Source organism: Elephantulus edwardii, unplaced genomic scaffold, assembly GCF_000299155.1.
Source record: "Elephantulus edwardii isolate Elephantulus edwardi_28Jun2011 unplaced genomic scaffold, EleEdw1.0 scaffold00110, whole genome shotgun sequence".
In the NCBI taxonomy this organism is placed as follows: Eukaryota; Metazoa; Chordata; class Mammalia; order Macroscelidea; family Macroscelididae; genus Elephantulus; species Elephantulus edwardii.
In genome coordinates this window covers 623,657-640,663 of record NW_006399860.1, presented here as the reverse complement: position 1 = coordinate 640,663, position 17,007 = coordinate 623,657, and the positions used below count along the sequence as shown (strand labels likewise).

General features: G+C 48.3%; 1 protein-coding gene across 1 annotated transcript in view; it reads right to left on the bottom strand.

Annotated features, from left to right (window-relative positions):
* CACNA1S (calcium channel, voltage-dependent, L type, alpha 1S subunit) overlaps positions 1–17,007 on the bottom strand; it is a 104,664-nt gene that overhangs the window by 41,612 nt on the left and 46,045 nt on the right. The window contains exons 11-20 of the mRNA XM_006892111.1: positions 14,918–15,143; positions 10,960–11,167; positions 9,844–9,964; positions 8,909–9,023; positions 7,643–7,736; positions 6,628–6,697; positions 3,101–3,233; positions 1,868–1,997; positions 1,495–1,554; positions 508–614 (exon numbers count right to left, since the gene is read on the bottom strand). Of these exons, the coding sequence (XP_006892173.1) occupies positions 508–614; positions 1,495–1,554; positions 1,868–1,997; positions 3,101–3,233; positions 6,628–6,697; positions 7,643–7,736; positions 8,909–9,023; positions 9,844–9,964; positions 10,960–11,167; positions 14,918–15,143 (1,264 nt within the window). The remainder of the gene's footprint in view (positions 1–507; positions 615–1,494; positions 1,555–1,867; positions 1,998–3,100; positions 3,234–6,627; positions 6,698–7,642; positions 7,737–8,908; positions 9,024–9,843; positions 9,965–10,959; positions 11,168–14,917; positions 15,144–17,007) is intronic.

Genomic DNA, 17,007 nt, shown 5'->3' with positions numbered 1-17,007 from the left:
TCCCTAATTTATGGTGGGTGGCCCTGTGCACCGCAGAATAAAATGCTGCCCAATCCTGTGCTGTCTGCGTGATCAACTGCAGATCTAATTGTTGAGACCCAGAGGGTTTCACTGGCTGAGACTCAGAAGTAGATTGCCAGGCCTTTCCTACCACGGTATTAACACCTTCCTGACAACTTGGGCAGAGTGTGTTACGCAGTAGACTAAGAAGGATACTTTACCCTAGGATTGTCCCATCAGCCAAGAAACTACCCAGAGGCAGGGGCTGTGCTCCCCATCAATTAGCTGGAGCTGCATTTTTCTCCTGGGGACCCCTGAATCTACAACTCTGCTCATTCAGCAGAGTCACTGTCCGGCCTTCTCCCTCCTTCCAACCAACGGCCCCAAGAGACCCTTCTCTAGCAGTATGGTGCCCACCAATAAATGGTGGGTGGGACTTCTGCTCTGAGGCCCTGGCATGGAGCAGAGGGGGGCTCCATGCCCAGGCTAACCCTTGTCACTGCTCACTCAAGTCCCATGGAGATGAGGGACACAGCCACCACGAGCAGGTCCAGGATGTTGAAGTAATTACGGCAGAAGGAGCCCTTATGCAAGATGGCACCGAAGGTTATCATCTGCAGAGAGAGAAGCATCCCGAGTGATCTGTCTCCCTCCCTCCCGTCTCCCCTTGTTAATTCATATGCGCCCATTTGTGCTGTTTCAGCTGAGTTTTTCTAATGAAATCCAGATCAATTTTAAGGTGTAGCTCTAATGCTACCACCTCCATGAAGTCCGTTTTTACCTTGGGGCAGACAGTAATCTCCTGATACACAACTGTCTTCTTCCACAGTTAAGGTCCTGAACCAGGGATTCTCTCAAGTTTATACCATAACCTACTCTGGACCTGTTCCTATGCATGGCTACTCTCTCCTCTCCTCCTTCACATATGAAAGCTGTGGCTATTTGCCACAGATGGATTCTCTCTCCACCACTCGATCTCCTTAATGACTGAACTTGGATGCCCACCAAAAGCTTAGGTGAGAAGTGATACAGTCTGGGCAGAGAAAGGGAGGTTTATGAGAAGGGCGAACCAACAGAAACCCAGTTGAGGGCACTGGTCACGTCTCTGGGACTCCTGGAGAGAGAAGCTCTTGCAGTCACTGGTAATGAAGGTCTAGGAATGAGTCGTAGCTCCCCAGGTCTACTCTTTAGTGGTTCTGCCTTTAATATGGAAGGAAGGGTCTAGGCTTTCACAGAGTGGGCTCTGCTGAGAGGCGTGCAAGGGACAGGTCGACTGTATATCATGTAAACACTCAGCCACCAGTCAGTCAGTCAATCATTGCAGTGGGTGAACCATAGCCCTGGCTGGTGCCCTGGGACCCAAGTCTTTCCTTTTTGCCCTCCGTGTTTGCCACGCTCTTCCCCAGCTCCTGAGTGGGTCTGACATGAGTAGGTGGAAAGCACAGGAGGGAAGTTCTGATTCCCTGTCCAGGCTACCTCAGAGCTTTCACGTACCTTGAGGACAATCTCCACGGTGAAGACAGAGGTGAACACGATGTCAAAATATTCAAGGATCTGAGGACAGAGAGAGGGTGTGGGGTGCGGGGGAGGGAGAGCCAATAAGAGGAAGGGTGGAGAAGTGGTCCTCCTCTTTATCCCCCCCCGCCCCCATCACTGGTACATGAACCAGGCAAGGAGAGCCTGTCTGTGTCACCTGCTGTGGCAACACTGTACAGAAGGAGAAGGCTGGCAGTCCAGGGCCGCAAGGAACTTAAACAATAAGACTCTGCATCGTGGGTGTAGCTAGCTGGGCCCTGGGCACTATGTCTGCGGCTGAGGCCATGGTGGGGCACGGGAGTCAGGCTGGCAGAGGGGGCCCCATCATCACCTGGTTCCTGACAGATTTTGCCCGGATGGGGTCCTCGGCGGCCAGCGCAGCACTGCTGAGCAGGATGAAAAGCAGGATGAAGTTGGTGAACCAGGTGGCGTTGACGATGCGGTGACATAGGACGCGGATCCTGTGGGGCGTGGTGAAGGAGGTCAGGAGAGCCGTGGCTACTGGACCTCAAATTTTGTCAGCACCTATCTGCAGAGGGACACTGGGCCCCCATTCGCACCACCCTTGTGTCAGATGATAAATACTGCTTTGCATCTAGATGGACACGCAGGGGGTACTTGGGCCGCATCCTGTCCCCATGCCCTGCTACCTTAGCAACACCTACCCACCCCTCAACCCCAGTATACCAACACCATCTGGAAGTGCCATCACCAAAACAAAGGGGCAGGCGCCTTTCTATCCAGGGGGAAGACAGATGCCAGTCTGTGGAAACTGTATCAAACATCCACAACCATTGACCTGGTTCCAACTCAGCCTCCGTCTAGGACAGAGTAGAATGGCCCCATGGTTTCCAATGTTGCAATTTTATGGAAGTGGACTGCCTTATCTTTTCCCTGCAGCATGGTTCACGGGTTTGAACTGTTGACCTTTTAGGTAGCAGTCAAATGTTTACTCTACAACACTCTCAGGACTTCAGAAGATATCCCCCCCCCCCGAAAAAACTAAAAGCCAAAAAACCTAAACCCACAGTCATTAAGTTGATTCTAATGTACAGGGACCCTTGGTCAGGTTTCAGAAGTTGCAATCATCGTGGGACCACCTGTCGATTCAATCCACTGACCTTTCAGCTAGTAACTAAACACAAAACCCACTGCACCACCAAGGCTCCTTGAAGATGGCAGCGCCCATGGATGTTTAATCATTGACATCAATAAACACTACAGTTTCTTGTTCTTTGCTCCATTTTTACCTGCTACTCCTACCCCTAGCTTCAGGCCACATTCATCTGCCTCTTGTCATTCCTTTGTCCTAATACTCATTAAAGAGTCAGCAGAGACAATCCCTCTTCGGTTAAGTAACTAACAAGGTCTAAAGTATGGCTTTTCCCCAAAGAGCCTAGCAGTTTAATCAGAGCACAGGTCTTTTAAGCTAAAGGAATACGTTTCTCCTGGTGGTAGTTAAGGATACAGACACACAGGAGAAAGAAGTCTCTTTAGGACAGAGCAGCAGGCTTCTCTGAGAGCCCCCAAAATCACCCTGCACAGCACTGGAGTCACTACCCACTTATTGGTGGGGCTGAAGATGAAGAAGGAGCTGGCTTCTGGAATGGGCACTGCTTTCTCTTTCAGTTGCAGTTCGGCCAAGGGGCGCGGGCGGGGGCTCAGCGGGATCTCAGGCTCATCTTCTTCGTCATCTCCTGTGGGGAGAGAAACTGGGATTTTTCTGACACCCTGCTGCTCCTCTGGCTTTTGTTCGGAGCCCTCCCATGACCTGCTACAATTGGTACACAAAGGTGGGAATGAGCCAATGTGGGACACACACCTGGTCCCTCTCACACTAGCCAGCAGGTTGGCTTGAGCTGTTAGAGGCGGAAGGGACAGTCCAGAACCTTCCAGAAATGAGATTATGAGTGAGGCCAGGAAGTCTTGCCGCTGCATCTTCAGCCAGATCTGCACCACCTGAGTCTCATTATTGTGGAGTAGGTGGTGGGTCTCCCTTCCGGTGAGAGACCAGAGCCCTGGTCCTGGCTCTGTCACTGACTTGCTGTGCAGTGAGTGTCCTCCCCCTCCTGAGCTTCACTTGCCCAGTTTGTGAGACTGACACCAGGCAAAAAGGTCCTCTCCTGGACTGTTGTTGTTGTTATGTGCCATCGAGTCACCTGCGACTCATATAGACCCTTTGTACAACATGCTCTATCCTGTGCCAATCTTATCGTCCCTGACACACCTACCCCCATTACCCCAATCACTGAATCAATCCATCTCATCAAGGGTCTTCCGCTCCTGTGCTGTCCCTCCACCCTCTGAAGCATGATGTCCCTCTCCAAGATCTGGTCCCTCCTTACAATATGTCCAAAGTATGTCAGATGAAGCTTCAGAATCCTTGCCTCCAAGAAGCAGCCTGGTTTAACCCTCTCTAGGATGAACCTCTCCGTTTTCTTAGCAGTCCATGGTACTTTCAATATTCTTCTCCAATGCCTCCCCCCCAAAATACACACACACCATGGACTGCTCCTGGACTAGGATTCTAAAAACTGATCAGGTCAGAGAGGAACTGCTGGCTGGGTGGCAGGGGAATCCATTAGTATTTCATGAACTTCAGCCAGTCCTCAATACTGAGCCAAGTAGAGGGGGTGATAATGGAAAAGAGAGAGACACTCCAGACACATTTATGGGATCTCACGGCCTCATGGGGGATTTGAGCACAGTGACTGCACTGGGGGCCCTTTTTAATGTTGAGGGTGCCTTTCCTTTTACAAGTATCAGCCTGCCCCCTGGATTCACAGACCAACTGTACTACCCACCTCCTCCCTACCCTGGCCCTGGCTTTCCTTGGTCATTCTGAACTGACCGTGACCCTCAGGGTCTCTTCAGCTTGGTAGCTAGCCAAGTGCCATACTCCTTCTCAAGCAGCCTGAATATTTTCTTCTTATTATTCAGAATAATCACCAGGACGTGACATTTCCATCTTACTGATATGCCAAGATCCCACAGGCAAACTTCATGCTTTAGTAGTGAGGGCTGTTAATGCTTAGAGTCAGTGTCTCTCTTAGTTCTTAATTCCTCATTTTACTTGGTTAGTTTTATAGCACATATCTTTAGTTGTAAGTGATTTCAAATTCTTTTCAGAGAAAGGTAACTAAAAAAATCCCAACAAACATCGAATCGCCTTAGCAAGATCTCTATTCTAACTGCTCTGACTTCTTCTCAGACCTTCTCTTCCTCCTACGGTCATAATCACAGATGCTCTGGGTTTCCTAGGTTAACCTCTGACTCCTGCACTCCAGCCTCTCCTACCCAATGTTGTTATGTACCATCGAGTGAGAACTGACACATAGCTGGCTCTCCAGCAGGTTTTCAGAGGCAGTACAATAGCATGAAAGGAGATTGCCCAACTTTCTTCTATGGAACAGTGGGTGGATTCAAACTGTGTATGTTAGGGTTGGCAGTGCGGCTCCTTACCAGAGATGATGGTTTTTAACAACTTAAGAGAAGCCATTCTAAACACAGGTATGCATTTCTAGATGATAACCTTCCAAAGTTACAAGTCTATGCCAGCTCTGTCCCCCCACACTTCACTTTACAAAACAAAGCACAGTGCTATTTATAGCACAAAAAGTTCCCCCGGAGCTTAGGGTCACCGGAGAAAACAGATGGTAATCAGCTAATTTCACACTAGAGATAAAGCGGTACAAATGACACAGGTGCTCAATGCTCTGAAGGACCCAGAAGTGAACAAAGAGAACCTGAAGGTGCTTGGACCGCAGGCCTCTCTCTTCCGGCCAGCATTTCAAGATGAACGCAGCCTGCTTCTGCTCACTCCATTTGGTCCTTTCCTTGAATAGAAGTTTCTGCAGCAGCCACTGGTTATTTATTCGCATTTAGAGATGCTTTGTGTCTTAGCCTTCTTCCCATTCCCTCTCCTCATTGCCTCCTTTCTTTCAAATTTTCCCACAATGTTAGTCATGGAGCTCTTCATAACTACATCAGTCCAGCCCCAGCCCTGCCCAGGATGGCAAATAATCTGTCCCATTCCCAGCAGCACTTAGATTGGCACATCCTCCCTCACCATCTGTCCTGCATGGCATGGTTGGTGCGGGTGGAAGACCTGTGTGCCCATGAGTCTTGAAAGCAGAGGCCTCAGCACTGACAATAAATACTTGCTGAATGAAGTGGGAATGAAGTGTGCAGATCCCACTATTACTATATGTGATGTGGGAGAAGTAGTTAGGACATGGCTTATCTACAAGGCTAGGTGCATAAGGGATGTCTACTGTGTCTTCAGTTCCTCATGGAGGGACGGACACAGGGGCCATACAAGAGGTGGTCCCTGGGAAAACTCAATAGCAGCATTGTTTTAGCTACACTCTCCATGCACAGTGTTATCAGGCTATTGTGATCCATAATGTTGCAAAATGCTGGGGAGGAAGGGAGTGCCTCTGGCCAGGACGGGTCACCTGAGCTCCAGACAGGTGCAAGCCTCCCAACAGCCTTTAATACGGGGTAGAGAAAGCTCCCCTGTGTTTAGCTGTACTAGCTCGAGAAAGCTCGCCACCTGGGAAGACGGCTGCCGTGTCTGCTGAGCTGGGAGTGGTCCTCATGAGGCTGAGTTCTCCTATCCAATCCACATGTCCCACGTCTGTAAGCCCACCCTATCCTGTCTTCCTGTGTATATAAGTGCAGTGCTTATCCTAATAAAGTTGAGCTGGATTGACTCTCTGATCACTCTCTGATCCTCTCCTGGAGTGGTGTATTAGTCGTGCTTACTCCCATCTGTTAAGTTGCTGGTGGACTGACAGTGACAACATAACATTTTCATTGGCTGAATTTTGGATATAAACCTGCAGGCCTTTCTTCTGACATTCTTTAGTGTGGAAACTCTGCTTAAACTTGTTCTGCCTCACAGCAACACACCAGCCTCCATTTAAGGGGAGACCCATGCTGTAATGAGGTGCAAGAGCTGGGGATCCAACTCAAGACTCCGCATGGAAGGGAGGCTTCTACCACTGAGCCACCCCCGCCCTCCAGCCCCAGCACACTCCTTCCACAGTCCCAGGACCCCTGCTCTGGCCCAGGCTCAGGGACTCTCACCTGGGAAATCAGCAGAGGGATAAGGATCCTTCACCTCATTAACATTCGATTCAAATTCATCAATTTTCAGCTGGAGGAAGAAACACAATGAAGATGGTGATGAGCGTAAAACTTGAGTTTCCATTTGTTGAACATTTATCGGGGAACTAATGTAGGTTCCAAGTATTGTTTCCTCTCTACCACCCAAGGAAGCTCTGGTGGCCTAGTGGTAAAGAGTTTGGCTGCCAATTCAAAGGCCTGCTGTTCGAATCCACCAGCTGCTACCTGGAAGATAGATGCACAAGCTCCTCCCATTTGATTTGCTGCCTCTGAAAACCCACTGGAGGCTCTGCTATGACTCGAAGGCACATAACAACAACGACTCTACAATCTGAGCATGGAATTCTGATCATTCTTATGAGAATTCTGATCATTCCCATTTGAAAAATGAGAAAAGGCCGAGAAAGGTCAGACAACATGCTCAGGTACCAGATGACAGAGTTGGGGCCAAGGACATAGCCCGAGTCTGTCTTTTCTGCACCTCAGTGTGCTCTTCAGAAGAGAGCTGAGTTCCCCAGAAAAGAGCTGAGCTTCCCAGACCAGTAGCTCCAACCTCTCTGGAACCCAATCCCCTCACTCTTTGAGCACTGCTCCCTCATCTTCCAGCAGAACAAGCTGAACAGTCTAGAATGAGCAGGGTGTGGCTGGACTATGATGGGAAGCACATCTGGATCCTTCAGAAGCAGGTGTCAGGTTAGGAGGGAGTCACCTTCGAGCTCCTTCCAGATGGGAAGCTGAGACCTTGGAGGATTCTAGTCCCAGATCGTGGGCATCTGTGCCTCACGGTAGAAAGGATTCTTTCTTTAGAGGAGCTAGCCGAGCCATTGGTCCTTCCTTCACTAAGAGTGGAGGTGGCACCTTTACCTCCCTTAGCTTCTCACCCCACTGCACCAGCACCCCGAGACACAAAGTGAAGCAGGGATGTGTGGAGGTCTCCACGCCCCACCTCTGCAAGCATCCCACATGATGTGCTCACCTTGGCGGTGGTGGGGATGCCCTCACCCTTGGGTTTCTGCTCCAGCTTCTTAGCCATCGTTGACTTCTCCTCCTCTGACTTGTCTGGGAGACCCCTGAATCAGAAAACCAAGAAAACTCAAGATAGAAACCAACCAGAAAGTTCTCTGGGGTTCTGCTCAGCCTGACAACACACTGAGGGAGACCTCATGCCAAGTGCTAGGGAGGATCTGCAGAAGAAAGAACACTTTGGCCGTCAAGTGGCTGGAGACATGGTCATGTTCTTGTATGAAGCACAGCCTCAGCTTTTGATTGGCAAGTGGGTGGAAAGAAGTTTTGCACTTAGGTCAAGAAGAATTCATGGTATAGTTTGGTCCAGCTGAACTCAACTCTGAAAATAGTTGGATTTTTTTTTTCTCTTTCCTGCAAGTGTGGGAATTGGAGGAAACAGATCTTTATCTAGAACAGAGAGAGTTATTCAAATGTGGCCTCTGACCGCAATCATGGCATACCTCAGAGCTTGTAAGAAACACAGAAGCCAAAATAAAGAAAAAAAAAAAAGAAACACAGAAGCCCAAGCTCCACCAGAACTCCAAGCCACACGTGCATTCTGAGATTCTCAGTGACTCATTTGCATGCTAGAGTTTGAGAAACAAAGATCTAGACCAGTTCTGCTTCCCTTCCAGAGCCAAAGTCTCAATCAGAGATAGTAAGTTACCAAATGACAGATGGAGAGACTGGACAGGGCCTGGGAAACCACCCTCCACTTCATAGGTGAGATGCCTGAGGCTCCTCAAAGGGTAATCACTCCCTGCAGAAACTGCAGTGGCTCAGGGCCAGGTCTGCCAGGAGAATCCCAGCACCCTTCACCTGGCCCAACACACCCAGCACTGACAACACAGTTCTGGAGGCCCATCTAGAGGGCTGGAGTCCTTGAGTGGTGCAAAGAGTTAACACACTCACTGCTCACCACAAAGTTGGGGATTTAAGTTTACCCAGAGGCACTTCAGAAGAAAGGTCTCATGATGTGCTTCAGAAAAGCCTGTGGAGCCCATTTTTACTCTGACATATGAAAATGTGAGGGTAATGTTTAAAATTAAACCTGGATGGCATTTTTCCTTTAGTCCTGCCCCCCAGGGGTCTCCTTCTCGGGTTCAGTGATCTCTGGATGCCCACAGTGTCATGGCCCCTGCTCTTCGGGCTACTGGGAGGCACATGCCGGGCCCAGGCAGCTCTACCATGGAAGAGCACTCCAGCACCCCCCACCCTGTGAGCACACAGTACTCACTTGGATAGCTTCCTGCGTTTTCTTTCCTCAGCCTTGGCCTTCTGGGCAGATGTCAGGCTTTCTGCTTCTGCCAGGTTGTCCACAGCAATGGCCAGGAAGACGTTGAGCAGGATGTCTGAGAGCATCTAGCTAAGGCGTCTCAGGTTGCAGGCACAAAAGCGGCCCCCTGAACAGAAGTACTGCCCTGTCCATATGCAGGACCTGAATCTACTCTCTTCGTGGGGTGACTGAGCTTCCTTCCCTAAAGGTGGCCATGGGCCCACGGATGTAGGATGAGACTCTTCAGAGAAACCCACCTGTAGAGGGTGCCTGTGATGGGGTCTGAATTCACCCAGCCCTTTGGCTGTCGTCCAAAGCTGATCCCTGTGCCCATGTGGAAAGTGTGTGAGGTCAGAGAGACATTGCATGCGAGAACCATGCTCAGCATGTGTGAGCTCTGTAAATTACAGCTCCCACACTTCTCCCTACAATATAAAATTCTAAGGTGCAGGCATTAGGAGCTCTAGTGTCCCTGGCTCCATCCACTTCACCCTCACCTAATCTTCAGTTCCAGTTCAAACTCTGTTTCCAGTGCTCAAATGACCACAAATCTTTGTAACTTGACTGTCCTGTCGGACTCTGAACCTTTGCATCAGACGGTCCCACCATCTTCACTGCTTTTCCCCAAGTCCTATCCTTCCTTTATCCATGTTCATCAATGGTCCTGAGATTAATTCCTCCAACCTCCCATAGATTATACCTTAGATTCTCTAGCCCGCTGGATCAGATGTCCTTTACCACTATCTGCATTTGTTATGTCCCATTCCTCCTCCTTGTGAGCCAGGAACTTCTCTCTGGCCAGAAGACTGGGCTGTCTAGGATGTGGGCACCTTCTTTAGCCCCACTCTTCACTCCCATCCCTTGGTTTTATCACTCCTTTGCTCCCAAGGGGATACAGTTGCCACAAACGAAAAGGATGATGAAATAAATGCACACGAGAATGCCAGGGTAGGATGGCCCACCGTAGGCCATGATGCCATTGTACATGATTGAGGTCCAGTCTTCTCCTGTCAGGACCTGGGGAGAGGGAGTGAAACACTGAGGTCCTGTGAGTTGGGACCACATTGCCACAAACCTCTTAGAACTGCTGGAGTCTCCCTCCCCTCCACTACCTCTCCATCCCTTGGCCCAAGATGCATGGACCCTGCCTGTCTCCTCACTGCAACTTTCCCAATGATCTGAAAGCTGATCATTGGCTCTTGAGGGCCAAGGAACCTGGCTGTTTCATGGTCAGTGCTTCCTCAGGTTCTGTTCTTAATGTCCAGGCTTAGCTGTACTGCTGGGCCCAGGCCTCCAAATCACTGAGCCTCCAGGGGAAGTGTGCTCTGTAAAGTCTGCTGAAAGACATGGTAGCTGGCCAGTGATTGGGGTTAATGGAAAAAAAGAGAAACGCTCTCCTGGCACATGAGGTGGTGACATTGGGCATCCAGCCACTGGCTATGACAAAGATGAGTTTCGCTATGATCTACACAAAGAAACTACCACCAGGTGAGTTTCTGGCTCAAAAACCTCTCACAGACACAGTAAGGTCATGCTCTCTTCATGGGCTGATTTTAGTGATTGGCTGAGCTTTGCTTCCTGCTTAAGAAATGATTTGCATTCTTCCAGGCATCCCTGGTTCTGGAAAGGGAGACCTCCTCTTGGTCGATTGTCCCCAGAGATGTGGGTACACTTAGGAGAAAAAGCACACTCTGCTTGCACATCCTACCCCAACTCTACCCATGCAATGCCTGTTGGGTCCCATTGTGCTGGACACCAGAGACAAAGACAAAGCAAACAGGACACGGAACTTAGTTACAGCTCAGTCAAACAGAGCTGACAGACCTATGACTATTTTGATGGTGTGAAGCCTGGGTGATGAGGGACTGCCCATACAAGGGCCATGAATGGAAACAGGCAGTTCAGAGAAGGCTCCCTGGAGGAGGTCATGCTGCGCCCTGGTCTTGAAGGAAGAGCACTGGGAGTGAGCCCTCAAGGGAGAGGCAGAGGCGCACAGGCCTGTGCCTACCTACCTGGAAGACGCTGATGAGCGCCTGGGGGAAGTTGTCGAAGTTGCTGCGCCGCACTTTCGTGTCCTCAAAGTCGAACCTGCCCCCAAAAAGCTGCATGCCCAACAAGGCGAAGATGGTGATGAAGAGGAAGAGCAGCAGCAGCAGGGAGGCGATGGAGCGGATGGAGTTGAGCAGGGACGCTACCAGGTTGCTCAGTGATGTCCAATACCTGGATGAAGAGGACAACAGTAAGGTGGGAGAGACGTGCTCCTCACCCTGGGCTTATGGAGTCCAGACAGACTGTAGAGGGAGGCTCCAGAGGGAGGAACCGGCACTGGGAAATGCCGGATTCTGTGCTGATGCGCCTACCCTTTCCTTCCTCCAGAGGACTGCTCTGTGTCTAACTTCACCGTGGTTAGTGGTTCTGTTGATTAGTTTATAATCATAAACTGAGTCTACACTCCAATTAAGAACTACTTCTTTCCTACTCCTCGCAGTGTCCAGCTCGCACTGCCAGTGCTCGTTATTGGTAGTCTCTGTTTGGGAATCCTCCAATGCATTTGGAAGTTTACTCATGCAGTACATTTGTAGTCATTTGCAGAGACAGGGACGGAAGGAATAAAATGTGAGCTGCCAGGCGTACATGTTTGGAGCAAGGTTGAACAAAGCCATGCTATGCTCTCTACCCTCTTGTTTTAACTCGCATACTGCCATCAACACCTTTGCTGTGGTCTGCTTAGTGTCACATTTCTCACTTTTATGTGCTTTTTCTTGGTGATGTTGCCGTTAAAATGCGCCCGGAGCATGGTGCTGAATGGCCGTCTGGCATTCTGTGCACAAAGGCGGTTGTTGTATGCTGCTATAAGAAGATGTGTTTAGCCATGAGTTACAGCCCTGTAGAGCACGTCATATTCAATCCTGTGACTCAACAATCTATACTCAACAAGGTGTTTTTAAACAGAAACACACAGCCAGGTTATGTACTGCTATATTAACAAAAACACAGACTAGCAGAAACCTAACTCTACATTTTCCCTAGCAGCATCGGTTTTAGTTTTGCTAACACTGTGTTCACAGTGACTTAAAAACAACACTCCCACCCTCCCCACCACAAAAACAAAACTACTGAAAATAATTGTCTGTACTTATAAAAAAAATGAATGCCTCTCTTTTCCCATAACTACCATCTGGTCCCTTCTTCTTACTTTTGTTCTTTTCTTATTTCAACCCCCTTGGGCTCTGGTGATGTTGCTGTTGTTATGTGCCATCGAATTGTCTATGACTGATAGCAGCCCTATGAACAACAGCTCTGAACTCTGCTCTATGCTGAGCCAACCTCACTGTCTCTTATTCACCTGACACCGTTGCCACAATCACTGTGTCAATCCATCTCTCCTGTGCTAATCCTCTGACCTTTCAAGCATGATGTCCTTCTCCAAGGACTGACCTTCCTTGCTACATGCCTACATTTGTGAGATGGAGCTTAAAAATCCTTGCCTTTAAGGAACAACCTGGTTTTACCCTCTCTGGGAGAGACCTGCTTGTTCTCTTGGCAGTTCATGGTATGGTCAATACTCTTCTCCAGGACCACAACTCAAAGGCATTGATGATTCTTCTGTCATCCTTATTCATTGGCCAACTCTTAGATGCATAGCAAGCAATTGAGAAGACCATAGCCTGGCACATTTTAGTCTCTAGACTGACATTGTTGCCCTTTAGGAATCTGGAGAGATCCCTGACAACAGAGTTTCCCAATGCAACTTGTCTTTTGATTTCTGTCTACTACTGCCAAGCATGTTGATTGTTGAGACAAGCAAGATGAAATTGTTAACAATCTCATCTTTTCTCCATTTCTCATGATACTGCCCATTGGCTTGGTGGTAACAATCTCTGTTTTCTTGATTTGAGACTCAATTAAGTGTTCTGGGATTCTCATTCTTCTCAATGTTAGCTACAATTTGTTGTGATCCACATAGACAAATGTCTTTGCATAGTCAATAAAACACAAATAGATATCCTTCTGGTATTCTTTGCTTTCAGCTAAGATCCATCTGACATCAGCAGTGATATCCCTGGTGTCACAATCTCTTCTAAACCCTGCTTGTATTTCTGACAGTTTTCTATTGATAGACTGCTCTAGTAGTTTTTGGATATTCTTCAGCAAGATTTTTCTTGCTTGTGATATTAGGGATATTGTTTAATAATTTCCACATTCTGTTGGATAGGATGTTCCCTTTTTTGGGAATGGAAATAAATATGGATCTCTTCCAGTCAGTTGGCCAGGTAGTTGCCCTCTAGATTTCTTGACACAACCTAGTGATCACATCCAGGGCTGCATATGTTTGTTGAAATATGTCAATTAGTATTTCTTCAATGCCTGGGGTCCTATTTTTTGCAATTTCCTTCAGAGCAGCTTGAACGTCCTCTTTATTGCCTTTGGTTCTTGTTCATATGCTACTTACAGAAATGGTTCTGTTAGCCAGTTCTTTTTGATACAGTGACTCTGTGGATTCTTACCATCTTCTTTTGATGCTTCCTGGATCATTCAATATTTTGTCCATAGCATCTTTAAGGACTGCAACTCGAGGCTTGAATATGTCTTTCAGTTCTTTCATTTGAGAAATGCTGAGCGAGTCTTCTCTTTTCATTTTCTGACTCCAGCTATTTGCACATTTCATTATAATACTTTGCTTTGTCATTTCAAGCTGCCCTTTGAAATCTTCTGTTCAACTTTTTAACTTCTGATTTCTTCCCTTTGCTTTGGCTACTTAGTGTTCTAGTGCAATATTCAGAGTCTCTTCTGACATCCATTTTGGTATTTTCTTCCTTCTCTGTCTTTGCAATGAGCCTTTGGCCTTCTTCAATGATGCTATTCTTGATATCTCATAGTTCACCTGGTCTTCATTCATTTGTGTTCAAGGCCTCGAACATGTTCTTGAGGTGGTTTTTAAACTCAAGTAGTACATAGTTAGGGAGCTCTGGTGGCCTAGTGGCCTAGTAGCTTCGCTGCAACCCCGAAGGCACGTAGTTCAAATCCTCCAGATGCTCCCCGGGAGAAGGATGGGCAATCTCCTTCCATGTGATTAACTGCATCTGAAAACCCACTGGAGGGTCAGCTATGGGTCTGTTCAGACTCTACAGTATGCGACAAAGCAACAGTATAGACTTAAGGCAATATTTTAGTTCTTGTGGATTCATTTTCATTTTCCTTAGCTTCAATTTGAACTTGCACATGAGTAGCTAATGCTCTGTACCACAGTCAGCACCTGGCCTAGTTTTCACAGCTATCATTGAGTTTCTGCAATGATTCTTTCCACAGATGTAATTCATCTGATTCCCATGTAGTCCATCTGGTGATAATTCCTAGGGCATTGTGCTCTTAACCCACAGGTGACATCCATCCAGTGGTTCGAATCCACCAGCAGGTAGACAGGAGAAAAATGGGCAGTATCCTCCCCAGCGATTTACAGCCTCCAAAACCATGGTGGAGGTTCAGCTGAGTTGGTCAGGACTCAATGGCAACGAGAGTTGAGTCCCTATTTCTCTTCTCATTTCCTGTCATTCTTTTTTTCCTCTTTCCTCTCGAAGTCTTTCTTGTCCAACCCTTCCTCCCCTGCCCTACTGTAAGGTGAGAAAGAAAACAGAGAAATGGTGTCAAAAGGGGGAAAGGAGTTTCTCTTTGGAGAGGTCAGTCCAAGGAGTGAGAGGGGACTTGGACGGGAGAACTCAGCCCAGGGGGAAGGAGAGCCCAGATGTGTGTGTGTGTGTGTGTGTGTGTGTGTGTACCCTGCTGCGCCTCGTGTATGTGTGTCTGCTGTGCCTCGTGTGTGTGTACCCTGCCACGCCTAGTGTGTGTGTGTGTATACCCGGCCGCGCCCCGTGTGTGTGTTTGTGTTTGTATGTGTGTGTGTATCCTGCCGCGCCCCGTGTGTGTGTGTGTGTGTGTGTGTACCCCTGCCGAGCCCCGCCCCAGCCTCACTTGGTGATCTTGAACAGCCGCAGGAGGCGGATGCAGCGCAGCACGGAGATGCCCAGGGGCGTCATGGCGCCGGACTCCACCAGCAGGATCTCCAGGATGCCGCTGCACACCACGAAGCAGTCGAAGCGGTTGAAGATGGACATGAAGTACTGGCGTAAGCCCAGCCCGTACATCTTCATCAGCATCTCGATGGTGAAGAGGGCCAGCAGCACGCGATTGGCAATGTCTGCGGAGGTGGGAAGAGTGGATCAACCGGAGCATCACTTTCTTTAGTCTCCCGGCCTCTGAGCTGTTACCTTGGCTAAGCATGCAACAAGGCACACGCTTCACCAGGTGTCTACTATGTTTCCATTTTACCTAGGAGGAAACTGATTTACGGAGCTTAAGTCACTTGCCTTACTTAGCCAGGCGTATTCTTGTCATTACAGAAGTCCAGAGTGAAGGCTGCATAGTGGAGTGGACTTGGGGAGAGGGATTGCATAACAATGAAAGAGTTTTGCTTTTTCTTTTTAAGGAGAAGAGTGAATGGGGGGAGTGGGTGAGGAGAAAAGTGCAGCAATAAATGAATGAATGCAATATTAGAAAAAAAAGTTCCAACTCAGTCCCATAAGGACAAATACTATATAAGACCATGATTGTAGAACATGTATGAAAATCCAAGGTGGAGGTAGCAGAGGGATGTGGCTGGGCGGGTGAGGTGGGGGGTGTGGTTAATCATAGGGTCACACAATTTGATGGGTGGAGGGAGGAGTTGTTGTTGTTGTTGTTGTTGTTGTTGTTATGTGCCGTCGAGTCGCCTGCGACTCATAGCGACCCTATGTACAACAGCCCTAAACTCCTCTCTGTCCTGTGCCAATCGCACTGTCTCTGACATTCCCATCCCAATTATCCCAGTCACTGAATCAATCCACCTCATAGAGGGCCTTCCTCTCCTGCGCCATCCCTCCACCCTCCCAAGCATGATGTCCCTCTCCAAGGACCGGTCTCTCTTCACTACATGTCTGAAGTAAGTTAGACGGAGCCTCAGAATCCTTGCCTCCAAGGAGCCACCCGGTTTAACCCTCTCCAGGACAAATCTATTTGTTTTCCTAGCAGTCCATGGTATTCTCAGTACTCTTCTCCAGCACCACAGCTCAAAGGCATCAGTTCTCCTTCTATCCTCTTTGGTCATTGTCCAACTCTCTGATGCATAACAGGTGATTGTGAAGACTATGGCCTGTATCAGACGCACCTTAGTCTCCAGAGAGACACCACTGCTCTTCAGCACTTTGGAGAGGTCCCTAACAGCAGACTTTCCCATGGCAATGCGCCTTTTAATTTCCTGGCTGCTGGTGCCAAGACTGTTGACTATGGAGCCAAGCAAACTAAAGCTATGTACAATCTCAATCTCTTCACCATCCATCCTGATGCTGCCGATTGGTCCAGTGGTGAGAATCTTTGTCTTCTTGACATTGAGCCTCAATCCATATTGCAGGCTGCAGTCCTTGACACTCTGCAGCAGGTGCTTCAGGTCCTCCTCAGTTTCAGCAAGCAGGGTTGTGTCATCCGCATAACACAGATTGTTGATAAATCGTCCACCAATCCTGACCCCATAATCTGCGTTATGCGGAGGGAGGGGTAGGTGAAGGAAATGGGAAGATCTGGTGTGCAAAACAATGTATACAAACTTTGTAAGTAAACCGGTATAAAATAAAAATTTTATTAAAAAAAAGAAAAAGTTTGTTCCATGGAGTCGAACCATGGAGATCCTGGGAGCTCAGAGTTGAAGTATGCTCCCCACAGTTTTCACTGACTAATATTTTTTTAGAAGTAGATCAGTTGGTTTTTTTTTGGTTGTTGTTGTTGTTTTTTAGATTTTAATGAAAGTTTATAAAGAACATGGATTTCCATTCATTCATTGTTGCACATTTTCCTCCCTGTCCCCTCTCCTCCTCAGTTAGCTTTTTTCTTTGGGAAAAACTTCTTTCACTGTTATACAGTCATCCCTCCCCCCCACACCTTCCCCTGACCACTTTACTATACATCTCTTACTAGGCCTTTCTTGCAAGGTGTGTCTACATGAAGTTGGGCCTGGAGCATTTTGGTTAGCT